The following is a 13,353-nucleotide window of genomic DNA, read 5'->3' on the forward strand; positions in this document are numbered from 1 at the left end:
TATTATAAAGTCTACCTGGCTTCTACCTCTGCTTCTCTTAAGGTCGAAACACTGTGCCAAAGGCAGATACGGTAGCAGAGCTGTACGCCTTGTAATAACTATCTGGCTGTAAACACTGAACTTTATAAAAGCCCAGTTTGTATTCCCTAGCAATAGTACTAAGAGCCACTTCTGAGTGGTGTTAGTTCTATTCTGTGTGTTGTACCATTAACTTGTGGTTATGGAAGTGTGGGAGTGTTTTAATGTATGGTAGGGTCCTAACTTTTCCGCCAATCACTAATACTGTTGCTCTACTAGCATCATGTTTTAATTAGCTTTTCTGTAATTTCAGTTGTTGATGAATGTTTTCCCAATAGACTGTGAAGCCTGATACAAAATGAGATTACTTTTTGGTAGGGTGGATATTTTAGTTCTGTGCTTATAGAAGTACTCAGATGCTTAAAGTAGCTTTTCTATTTTGGAAGTACCTACTTACCAGATTTCCAACCTACTGAAAACTGCAGAACACACAAAAAGTATTCTGCCTGGTTTGAAATACAGAAATGATACTAGGCATTTTAGTTATAATTTGATTTGAGCCTCATAATAAAAGTAATACTGTTTTCAGTAAGTAGGCCATGCTATGGCATGAATCATTCACATAGAGTAAAAGCAATAGAAGTTTGGTTAATGGTTTTAATTGGCTACCTCTATATTTCAAAAGGACCAGAGATAGTCAGGTAGCTGAGTTTTTGTTTGTTTCAGGTTTAATTATTTCCTTTTTTGACAAGTCTGGTTTCAAAGGTACAAGTAACTATTATTTCCTCTGGGTAAAGCAAGCGCTATGCACAATACTCTAGCTCCCTCTTCAGAATGCTGTTGGTGATAGGCTACACTATAACAGGGAAAGGTGTGCACAGGAGACAGTCATACAGTAATTGAGAAACATGAACTAGTGTTAGTAAAAGCAAGACCGAAAGCATGTGTTATGTGTGTGAAACCTTGTGAGTATAAAGTAACTGAATTAAAACTCAAACTCATTTTGCCTGTAAGCCAGCTATTTTCTTATGCTTCAGTGATGAAAGTGGCTTTTGATGTTTAACTTCACTTAAACCATACTAAAACCAGCTGTAAAATGCAGTGTTGTTTATCAGTTCAAGAAGAAATTGACTATTTTTGTATTTCAAAAGAAGGCCTCGAACAACAGTTTGAGATCTCAGAATTGGAATTTGTTTCACAAATTTGTTTGCCAGAAGGTGAGGCCGTGTTTAAACTACTGGAGTAGGAAATGTCTTTTTAAAAACTCCCTTGCTTCATAGTCTCCTTTCAGAACTCAGCTGGGCTGGTGAGAAGTGGTTATCCAGAGGCAATAGAAACTCTTCTCTCTCCAGTTCAGTAATCCAATTCATACTCCTACAAAAAAATTATAGGTAGGATTTTTGGGGCTATATTAGTGGGGGGTTTGGTTTGTTTTTTGCCTGGAGTTACGTTTGAAGAGTAGCATTCACACGCTGCAGTATCTCATACAGAATTCTTCAGAAAGCCTTAGCTCTCTGTTGTGTTGGTTCATTCCTCTTCATTGCTGAATGGTGGGTCACAAGGGACTCTCTTATGTTACAAAGAGAGCTTAAATGTCCCCCAAATACTTTCTGCTTTTTGTGTACATCATTCACCCATTTGTCATATTTAGATTTAGACCTTCTGCAGTGGAAAGGAAAACATACCAGCCCAGAAATGTGGAAATCCCTTAGAAAAGCCTCATCCTTTTTTCCCAATCTGAAAGTACTGTTTGGGAAAGTACTGTTTATGAAATCCAGTGAGACACAGAAATTGGTGCCTCTTTCTCACCACTTCCTCCTTATCTGCCTTGCTGTTTACTTCAGACATGATAGATTGCATCTGTAAGCAGGAACCCATCTTACGTGAGCGGTGCTTGAACTTCTTAGAGAATCTGTTCTGACTGGCTTTCCCATAACATTTGGATTGAATTGAAGCAGACGTGGATTGCACAATTAGTTTTGTTGTAGATTTTCAATAGCTCTTTTTCATTACTTCCCTGGTATAACTCCCAAATATAGCCAAAAGAATTTACACAATAGAGAAATAAAACCATAAAGCTCCATGCAAGCCCCACAGTACTGAGCTGGATCAGCTCAGTCCACATGGCCTCCTGCAGTGATCAACAGCAGATGCCTGAGGGAGTAGAACAGTGCAAAGATGGGAGTATATTTTTATAAGTTAATTATTTTCAAACACTTTCTCAGCTCACAGTGATCTGAAGGCCAGGAATTATCCGTGTCGGGACACATACCATGATGCTGGGTACTTGTTAGCAGACTTGTACAGCTCATTTTGTCTAAAGAAATTAAATTCATGGAAATCTTTATCATTCATAGTCTTCCATCAGCCCTGTTAAATGTTCTCTTGCTAAGTGATGCTGATCATGGTCCTCAGGCCTTAAGTCCCTTGATGAGGAGACTGGCCCTATCCATGTCTTAAATCATTGGCCTCAGGCCCACCACAATGACACAGCTGATGAGAAACTGAGGGACTTGTTCTGGGGCATGAGGGTTTGTAGGGGGCTTGAAAGTGCCAAAGCTCGCTTGAGTAGTGACAGAGGACTTCTTGGTGGATGAATCAAGACTTGATTCAGTCCCATCCATCCTATCTCTTGAAATAGGTTTTTGAATTGAATTGTTTCCATAACCACCCACAATATCTTTCTTTTTGAGGTTAATTGTTGGGGATTTCTTTTTTTACAGAAACTGTGCATTTAATCATCCTTACTCTCCTCCAAGGCAGCATAGACTTTCTTTTCAAAAACAAGGAGGAAGAAGAGTGAATTTCAGGCAACAGAGTTGGAACTGCATACAGTCTTAAGGGTTTAAGCACACAAGGGTGATGCTTCTATGTTGCCCTGCTGCATGCTGTGTTTCTTAATAATTTCTGATGTTCAGCTTTGTTTTGCTTGATATTGAATGTCAAGATGATGTAACCCAAGACCCTTTCTTTATAATGTCTAGTTGCACAGCTGTTTCTTGAAGCTAGAAGTGTTTTCCCTCAAATGTTACCCTGCCTAATGCACATGTTCATGCACTGGCCATTCAGCGTGGGATTCCATATATAATTTGGGAGCTACCCATCTGTGAGCCTGTTGCTCTAGACTCTGTGCACAAGTAATGCATGTATGTAGAGATTTCTAGGGTGAGATACTGCCTCTGCAGTTACTGCAAGATGAGCTGAGCTGTAATTTTTCCTGTGTTGAGTGTAAGGAGAAGGGGTAGACCCGCAGCTCCTATATGGGTACCTTTGTTGTAGAGGTCTGTGTTTGGACAGATTAATGTCACCTTTAGGGTCAGCTTTTGTTTCCGTTTCCCTGAATAATTTCTAGTATTGTATGGAAAAGAACAACAAAGTTTATCACTATGAATCTTACTTCCGAACTCATGTGTTGTAAAGTGACGTGGGCCTTGTCACTGTTTCATACAGGATTTCACTGGTGACCTCCCTCTGTTGAGAAAATGAACTCTATTCTTCCCTTTCCCCCACCATGCCTCTGTGTGAGGCTTATCCCTCTTAGCTGAATTCCTTTTTCCTGTTTTGGTGGGGGCCAGACCTTCTCAGAAATCCAGACAGATCATTTCATGTGGATTTCTTGCCACCATGTGTTCAGTTCACTGGAGGTGGGTAGTTGTTTTTTTTAAGTAAACATTTATTTTTATGAAACCTGTGTTTGTCGTTCAGCATTTTGCATTTACCTGCATGTCTACCAATGCTGTTCCACACTGTAGTTTCTACAAATTGCCTGAAGAATATGTAAGCATTACTGCTCTGCTGCTGCATACTGGAATTCTCAGTTTCCTCTGGAGTTCTTATTAAAAAATTAAAAAAATATATTTGCTTCTCATTCTCCCTGTAGTATAGAGGCTGTTTTAAATAAGATGCTTTACTTTACAACGATAGTTTGCCTGTTTTATTCTTCTGTGTGTGGGTGTGAGTGACTTGCCATTACTCATTTTGTCAACTTTTATGAATTCTACTCTTAGCACTTGGATTTGGTATAAGTCCTCCGAAGCAGAGTTAAAAGAAAATCCTTCCCTGAGAACTTCCCAAGCATGGCAGTAATGAACACAGGTGCAAAAAGGAGTCATTTACCTTTCTGGGCTGGTTATCTCTCTGCTTTGCATGGTCTAGAGAACCTTGCAGACTCCCTGAGACACTCCTTGCACTGGGAATCTTTGAGAGAGGCTTTTATTACTTTTCCCTTCAGCAATGTCAGTCCAAAAGACATTATTTTCATCAATGCCAGATAAGAATATGGTGCTCGAATATCCTTTTTCTTTTCTCTTACTTTTTCATTACATTTCACCTTTGTGAAGGATGAAATGAAAACGGATGCAAACTTCTTTTGCCATCGTTTTTAACCTCAGCAGCTCGCTTGCTTTTTCTAAAGTCTTTCTGAGTCTTTTTTCATTCATAAGTGCAGCTTGGCTCTGACCTTGGTTATTTTTCCTCCAGCTACCCTTGGAATAAAGCCATTTTATGAAGTGCAACATAAAAATAGCTTCAAGCTGATGAGGATTCTGAATAATTATATTATTAGTCTTATTATTAAGTGTTTGCAAAGTAATATATGTGAACAAAAGGAGACTTTAAGGCTTAAATTTTAGTGCTGTGTTTTCTAGCTCTACTATATAAAGGCTGTTCTTTAGCCTCTCTTCACAGTGTTTGTTCTTCAGTTTCCTTACTTAATGTGCACAATTAGACATGAATTTCACTGGGTTCTGAAGCATAGTCTAAATTCTGGTAATTATTTAATGGGAAATAAGCATAGCACTTACTGAATGTTACGAGTTTCAGTGAAAGAGTTTTGTCTTTGTCCTGGGGAAAGTTTTTACCACAAGCTGACTTTAGACATAGCTTCAGGTGACTGCCTGGGGTAGCAGAACAAGGTGGGATTCAGCCGTGGGAGTCCTTAAATTCTGGATGCTCGGGGCTCAAAGTAGGTGTGCTCCCTGCTTCTGGTGAGTAGTGCTGTGCAGCAACAGGCTGCTGTAAGCTGCTAAGGCTGCAGTTCTTCCTCACTTGCTTGGATCTGCATCTTCAGATGTGTTTGTATTATTTCTTCTTAATATGTAATCTTCAATATACAGGTTGTAGCACTGAAGTATGGGATGCCACAACATTGCTGTGCACTGCACCCTACCAGGGTTTTCTCAAAGGTAAATCCTGTGCTGGGTGTTACACAGAGGTGACGGGGTGGATTATGGAGAAGATGCATACATAAGGAAGAAATTTCTCACTATGAAAGTGATGAGGCAGTAGAACAGGTTGCACTGAGAAGCTGAGCTTGCCCCATCCTTGGTAGTGTTCAAGGCCAGGCTGGATGGGGCTTTGAGCAACCTGGTCTAGTGGAATATGTCCCTGCCTGTGGCAGGGGGTTGGAACTGGATGAGCTTTAAGGTCCCTTCCAACCCGAACCATTCTGTGATTCTATGATCTTTCAGCCCAGAAAATACCACTGCTGTATCTGGTCTAATACGTGTCTTTATGCTACATCTACTGTTCTGTAGTGAGGTTCTAACCATGGACTCATGTACTGGATGCCCTACCAGATCCTGTTGGGTAGTGATTAGTGAGGCCCCTGTCCCTGCCTATATTCATTTTGAAGGGAGTGGGTTTAGAGACTTAATTGTCCATGGTCCTGGCACCTCTCAGGTAGCTGCTGAAGGAGGAGAATGTCTCTTTGGGGAAGCTGTTTTGTTTTCATCATAGTACTGAGCTTTGTTTATGTTATTGAGAAGATATGAACTGGTTGTAGAAGACAAACATTATCTTTTGTATGTACTGCTGTCAGTATCATGCCTCCCTCTCTAGGGTTATTAGAGTCCTTCCTTCAGTACTTGTATCTAAGGAAGTAAACATGCATGTTACAGCTTTCTCTTTGCAAAGAAAATTCTATTGGGATGCTAGGAAGTTGTTTCTGTGTTTGCATGAGGCACTCATGTAAGTACAGGGAGATTAAAGCATGTTCTTTGCTTTAAGCATGTTGGCTTACGTATGTTACATTTTAGCACAGGCTACGTTGCTGATTTAGTTTTTCATGAGTCTGCCGTTAAGGTCAAGTAGGGAACAGCCTTACCTCTTCAACACAAAGTTTTTTTGCTCTCGTTTGACAAGATTTACACTGATAGCTATGTAAAAAATGGCAATCTATTATTCTTACACAGTACTTGAATGTTGTGTGTGTGGTAACTACAGAATATTCCCTTTACATCATAATCAAAGCCTCATGTCTAGATTTAGGTGATTTGTAGTCTGGGATTCTTGAGAATTTCCTATATATTGTTCCAGGACAATGATCCACTCCCTGCTTCCTCTTTCTGATGGGGAATTTTTTTGCCTTTCCACAGATAAAGAAAGCAGTCCTTGTCTCCAGCTCTTTTTCAGTCTTTCTATGAAATCACTTTTGAAAATACTCTGTGAAACGACACAGTGCTTAAAATCAAAATACTGAGAGTCATTGTGGGGTTAGATGGGCTTCACAGGCACGGATAGGGGTTTCATGATCTAGCAGACTTCTCCTGACCTTATTCCATTCTCCTTCCTTTTCTTTCAGCACTGTTCAGTACATTTGAGCTTTATTATCTCAGGACTGCATAAGCCAAAGCTCCTTCCTAGATAAAGTCTTCTGTTTATATTTATGCAACAGCTTTTACGTCAAAACAAAATGCAGATTTTATTATTATATAGTGGTTTCCTTGGATTTGATGCTAAGCCACTTGGATTAAAACCATACGGTTTTTGAACAGTTTCATTAAAAAACATACTGCTTGAATTACAATTCCATATTATCATACGATTAAATATTTGGCATTTTGAAAACCTCAGTGTTAATGTCTGTTTAGAATGGAACTTGTCAAATACGTGGGGTTTGGGCTTTGTTTTGCATAAATAAATATTGCAAATATTTTTTTTGTCATCTTATAGGTCTTCACTAGGTTTTGTTGGAGCTTTAGTGCACTGTTGTTTTGCGTACCCATAATACCTTAAAAACTGTGATTGTTTAACTCTACATTGGCTCTTGGTTAATGTCAAAGTAGATTGTGGAGCATTACCCGCTAGCCTTGTTTGAAACTTATGTTTCAGTTTTCTTCCCCCCATTCCTTGTAATTCAGTTGCTCTCAGGCAATATGACAGCTTGAAGAATATAAAACTTGTGGGTTTGTGGTAAAAACATGGTACCTATTGGCAACTATTTTCTCTTTCTTCCCCCTGTCATTACACACATCTAGTTCAGTAGCTCTGTGGTTTTGTATTTGCGGCTGGTAGGAAAAAAAACCATAGTAAGACTAGGAAACTCATTAAGGTGAAATAATTAATACCACCAATATTCCTCTAAGAGATGGAGTTTTGTTCCTAGGGGCTGCAGTGGCAAACTTTCTATTTAAAGATACTAAATTGAAATAAAAGAAAATATGCAAACAGATGCCAGAAAGGAAATTAATAGAAGCAGGAAAGCATTTTGGGCACAGTGGTTTCTAATTCAGAACTTCCTTCATCCTTGAGTTAAGGATTTTTGCTTCCTTTCTCTGACTTAAATGTCATCATCTTGTTCTGACCTCTCTGTGCATGCAGTTTGCCATTAACATTGAAGCAAGTCTTTGGCGATGTACCGCAACACATTGCATCCTGTGTGGTAGCTCTGGTTTTCAAAGCACTTGAAAAGGGAATATTTGTCTATAAGACCTGTTTCTTCTTGCAGTCATGTTCAGGCTTGGTCTCCTTTTATATCTGATGCTATTGACTTTTTCTGTTCTGTAAGTGCCTACATTACAATTAAAAGTAGCTTGCATTACAGTAGACACTTATAAATTCCTGCGTAGCTCACAAAACGAGCACATGTACTTAGCTTGATTGACCTTTGCTTGATCTTACTACTTTATAGATAACTACAGAGCTTTTATCCTTGATGTGCTACACATTCAAGTTGCTGATTTAAAACTTGCCTATTTGTAAATTTTTTTTAATATTTAAATGATCATTTTTTACTTTTTCTTCTTTTCAGATCATGTCCAAAATGAAGAAAACTATGCACAAGTACTAGATAAATTCGGAAGTAATTTTTTAAGTCGGGATAATCCAGATCTTGGCACAGCTTTTGTAAAGTTTTCCACGCTTACTAAAGAATTATCAACGCTGCTGAAGAACCTGGTGAGGACTTTCATACTTCATTAGGTTTTTTCCATTGTCAACACTAGTCTAGGTTTTCAACATTCTTGGGGTGTCCCATCACCTTTCCTGTTCCATGTTTCATTCTTTCTGCAGTAATTCATTATAATAGTGCATTAAAAAAATGTTTGAAGATTGCATATGTGAAAATGACTGCATTGGTATCTTTAAATTGATCTAGATGAGGTTTGGGAAGAACATTGGCAGTGCTTGCAGATGACTTGTTTTTTTCTGTTATTGTACATGGTGCTTGGCTTTTTCCAAGTGCTTAAGGCCTGTTTTTCCCACCTCCCTTTTCTCTAAATGTCCTCAGCTAATCTTTGTGTACCAATTATCTGCTGTTCACATCCCTCCTTGCCAAATTATCATATGTGTTTCCATCTGTTAAAGGGTTTTCCCATATTTTGCTCTAGATTTGAGACTGTTTTGCTTTATCAGACATGTTTCCAATTCATTTCAGCTACTGTTTTATCAAATCTTCAACGATGTAATAAACAATTCCAAAATCTTGCCATATTGGAGTAAGATACTACTATTTAGATGGGATTTTTATTTTGACTAGCTGGCTATTGTTCAGTAATTTCAAGCCAAGTATTAGTGGCTTGAATTGGTTATCCTTAATGGTTACACTTGGAAAAATGAAAAAAGCTGGACTAATGTACTGTTGTTCATGCCTTTTGACTACTGTTTTTCAAAATTCACATTTGAGATATGAACTTCAGTTTAGCTTAAGTGGAAACAGATTTAAATGGTTGAGAATGAAAACAGCAATAGCTATTCTTCAATCATGTGTTGATAAAGTAGAAAGCTTAATCACTTGTAGGCTTAATATTCATAATTCTTTTCCTTCTCTGACAAAACTGACATTGCAATGGAGTTGTCGGTTGTGATGGATTGAGATAAAAATCCAGCGGAGGGCAAACTGCAGAAAGGAATAATCCTCTAAAATTCCCAGGCTCCTTTTATTTCCATTGTGAAATAATATTGTGGGGGGGTCATGCAAATGATTAAGCTCAGTAGAAAGAAAAACAGAATCTAGCTCTTACAATAGAATTGAAGCTTAGACTATCTGCTACAAACTCCTTAATGATGTCAGGTGAAGAAAAAAGATCTTTTGGGGTTTTAATCACTAAAAGTGATCAAGTTGCTTTTTCAAAATCAGTATTTGAGCATTAATTGTTGCAACAAAGGAGAAATTTTTATGTGCATGTATTTAAGATTGCATAATGTCACTTGAAAATGGAATATTGAATTTTTCATACATGGCTTTTGGATATACATGGAGTTTGTGACTGGAACTTTACACCTGAAAAACCTGTTTGAGTGGTCATTTAGATATTGTCATCTGTGTGAATCATCTATTTCACAAAAGTCCCTTAAAACTCAGTTTTGTGGACTAAAATATGCTCTGAAGACATTATAGGAGAGGGGAGCTGGGCCATACATATGATGGGTTAGAAACACTAATGTAACACTTCCCTACTTCTTTGGTTTACAAGCAGAGGATGTGATATTTTGCAGCCTTCCTATTGTTCTCCCTGTCCTTCTTTAGCAAGGAACGGGAGAATTCATTGAGTATTTTGGGGGAGAAATGGAGGGATGAAGTAGGAGATGCAACAGACTTCTCATTAGACTGGGGTAGTACTGATACATGTGTCTTTGCTGTGGTCATGACCCTTTGAGAGCCATGCACCCCATACGTGCTCAGATAGGATCACAGCAGTGGGGTTTCCTAAATTCACGTTGGCAAAGACAAATGGAACATATCCAGAGATATGTAATCAAACAGGCATGGACTTAATGGGATGAAATTTAAACTCTGGTGAGTTTAAGGAGATGCCAGATTTCCACACTGGACAGGGAAAGGAACAGTCTTTGCAACTAGCTGGGAATAATCAAAGAGCTGGTGACACTCTTTGCTCCTTTTGTTTGAGGCTGAATTAACATGCGCCTTGCGTGTTGTCTGCCTGTAGCACAGCAGGTCCTTGCTTTTTCCTCAGGAGGCTATAAGAAACATTTGTTCCAAAACCTAATTTGCTTCCTAAATAATTAAGCAGTGTTCAAATGTTTGCTTCAAGACTGGAGATTACCTTGAGGTATTTTCAGAACTTTGCTTATATGCTACTTTTAAATTATTACCCTTTATAATGAAGAATAATCATAATGCTTCTATGTCTGTTTATGAATATTTAGTAATTCTTCCCAGATTTGAATGTACCATTAATTTATGCATCTTGAGGTGATTGCAACTTCGTTGTTGACAGGAGTTTGATAAGATCACAATAAGTCTTTTTTGAATTATAACAGTATAATGTTTTTCTCTTTAGCTCCAAGGTTTAAGCCACAATGTTATTTTCACTTTGGATTCTCTCTTAAAAGGAGACCTAAAAGGTGTTAAAGGGGTAAGTGTTGAAAACTTTATTTAAGGACATGGTTTCAGGTTCAGCTGCCTTGTGACTTTTTTTCATTCATCCAGGGCAGTATTTCTTACATTGGCATCCATTCATATGTATGTAATCCAAAGAGCAAATTAAAAATTGCCTGGACTCTGATGCTGCTTTAGAATTTTATTGTAAATTCGTGTCTTAACATGCCCAGGAAAGCACTGCTTTACAAGATTCAAAAATAGCATTGTTTTCCAAATGTTGCCTGAAAAGTTTTAAAAGAAAACAGTATTTTTTATTGCTGTTTATAACTTAGTGTCTAGTAAGCATAATGGCAAAGCTTTAAAAATGCTCTGTGTGATTTTTCTGTTTCCTAAGGACCTCAAAAAACCTTTTGACAAAGCCTGGAAGGATTATGAAACCAAATTGTAAGTATTTTTCTCCCTTACCCCCATTCCCTCCTCTTCCCAAACCATGTGCTGTATCTGTGGATATGAATGTGAACATGAGCAAGGCATCTCCTCTGTGGATCTCTCTTCTGCGCTAATAGAGACTATTTTAGTTGCTTTATGAAGTAGTAAAGAACATACTTAATGCACAGATACTGACCATGGTAAAAGGAATTGTGAGATTTCAGGTGGCATTTACACATAACCATATACATAAAATATATCTATAATAAAAAGTGAGATTTATGTGTTGTCCTGTATTGCAGAACTGTGTTTTTCTGAGACAAGAATTTTAGTGGAGTTGGTGTGACTTCTGAAATATCTGTGGCTTTAAAAGATACTTTCTTGCTATAATACCTGTCTTTTCTGGGTAAAGGATGATTTATAAAAATAGAAGGTTGGAAACCAGTAGTATCACAGTTGCAGAACTGTTAGTGGAATGGTTCGGAATGCTCTCAAGGAAGTGATGTGCAGTTGCTTTATCAGAATTCAAGAGCCCTCAGGAGTTAATTCATATTTTGTATCCTTCAATTTATTCCCCTTTTTAATCCTATTATTAATTTTGTCTCATTTGTCTATAACCAGAAGGTTGGGGGAAAGCTATGAAAGGAAAAAGTCAGGCCACTAAGAAGTGCTGCAATATTTATTATCAGCATTAATAAATGTTTCATAGAATCATAGAATAGTTAGGGTTGGAAAGGACTTTAACATCATCAAGTTCCAACCCCCCCGCCATGGGCAGGGACACCTCACACTAAACCATATCACCCAAGGCCTCATGAAGCCTGGTCTTGAACACTGCCAGGGATGGAGCATTCACAGCCTCCCTGGGCAGCCTATTCCAGTGCCTCACCACCCTAACAGGAAAGAATTTCCTCCTTATATCCAATCTAAACTTCCCCTGTTTAAGTTTTAACCCGTTACCCCTTGTCCTGTCACTACAGTCTCTAATGAAGAGTCCCTCCCCAGCATCCCTATAGGCCCCCTTCAGATACTGGAAGGCTGCTATGAGGTCTCCATGCAGCCTTCTCTTGTCCAGACTGAACAGCCCCAACTTTCTCAGCCTGTCTTCATACGGGAGGTGCTCCAGTCCCCTGATCATCCTCGTGGCCCTTCTCTGGACTTGTTCCAACAGTTCCATGTCCTTTTTATGTTGAGGACACCAGAACTGCACACAATACTCCAGGTGAGGTCTCCTGAGAGCAGAGTGGAGGGGCAGGATCACCTCCTTCGACCTGCTGGTCACGCTCCTTTTGATGCAGCCCAGGATACGGTTGGCTTTCTGGGCTGCACGTGCACACTGAAGCTGGCTCATGTTCATTTTCTCATCGACCAACACCCCCAAGTCCTTCTCCACAGGGCTGCTCTGAATCTCTTCTCTGCCCAACCTGTAGCTGTGCCTGGGATTGCTCTGATCCAGGGGTAGGACCTTGCACCTGTCATGGTTAAACTTCATCAGGTTGGCATCAGCCCACCTCACAAGCGTGTCGAGGTCCCTCTGGATGGCATTTCTCGATGGTTTTTGTTTTTTTTTTCCTTCCCTAAATAATACAAGGTCACATGTTAGTAGAAGAAATCCTTTAAAATGTTTTGTAATTAAAATTTCAGCACGAAAATTGAAAAGGAAAAAAGAGAACATGCAAAACAGCATGGGATGATAAGAACTGAAATAACAGGAGCCGAGATAGCAGAGGAAATGGAGAAGGAAAGGCGACTATTTCAGCTACAGATGTGTGAAGTAAGAAGCAAGTTCCAGCTTTTATGATGCCATAACTTGTGGACCCTTTTACTTAAAGGGGGTGAAACCTAATTTGTTGTTTAATGGGGGTGGAGGGAGGCAATGATCTCAAGGTCACACAGTACATCAATATAAAGATAATTCTTTTAGCAACTCTACAAAACTTGACTTCCTTTTGGTTTATTCCTTTCTTATTAGATTATTATGCTAAGGTTGTGCTGAGTCTATGCTATGGAAATATTTCTTATTTTTTAAGGTTTATGGTTGAGCCATTCAGGAAGTATTTTTGATCTCTTCTTCCAACGTGCTTTCTGAAACCTTTAAAAATTTCCATTGAAGCTATGAATTATAGTGATCTGTTAGTTCCATAAAACTGCTTTTTATATTAATAGTTCTCTATATTACATTTTAGTTATAAGTACTCTATTGCAAAGTATTTACATTTTTAGAATATGCCAGTAATTGCTGCATTTAAAAAGGAACATCTTAAGACAGTTGTAAAAGATGAAACTTTTTCTTGAAAATGTTGCATGTGTTTGGAGTGTTGGAATTTCTTGGAATGGCCAAATAA

At 38.6% G+C, this 13,353-nt stretch overlaps 1 protein-coding gene across 3 annotated transcripts in view; it reads left to right on the forward strand.

The window, feature by feature from the left end:
* The window catches only part of ASAP1 (ArfGAP with SH3 domain, ankyrin repeat and PH domain 1), a 150,909-nt gene that overhangs the window by 80,041 nt on the left and 57,515 nt on the right, over positions 1 to 13,353 (forward strand). For all 3 annotated transcript variants that reach the window (XM_061447716.1, XM_061447717.1, XM_061447718.1), the window contains 4 exons: positions 8,048 to 8,193; positions 10,539 to 10,613; positions 10,974 to 11,023; positions 12,653 to 12,782. In XM_061447716.1, coding sequence (XP_061303700.1) covers positions 8,048 to 8,193; positions 10,539 to 10,613; positions 10,974 to 11,023; positions 12,653 to 12,782 — 401 coding nt within the window. The remainder of the gene's footprint in view (positions 1 to 8,047; positions 8,194 to 10,538; positions 10,614 to 10,973; positions 11,024 to 12,652; positions 12,783 to 13,353) is intronic.

Source organism: Pezoporus flaviventris, unplaced genomic scaffold (assembly GCF_033815535.1).
Source record: "Pezoporus flaviventris isolate CSIRO_AGI_PZ_B2104156 unplaced genomic scaffold, CSIRO_AGI_Pfla_v1 ptg000007l, whole genome shotgun sequence".
Taxonomy (NCBI): Eukaryota; Metazoa; Chordata; class Aves; order Psittaciformes; family Psittacidae; genus Pezoporus; species Pezoporus flaviventris.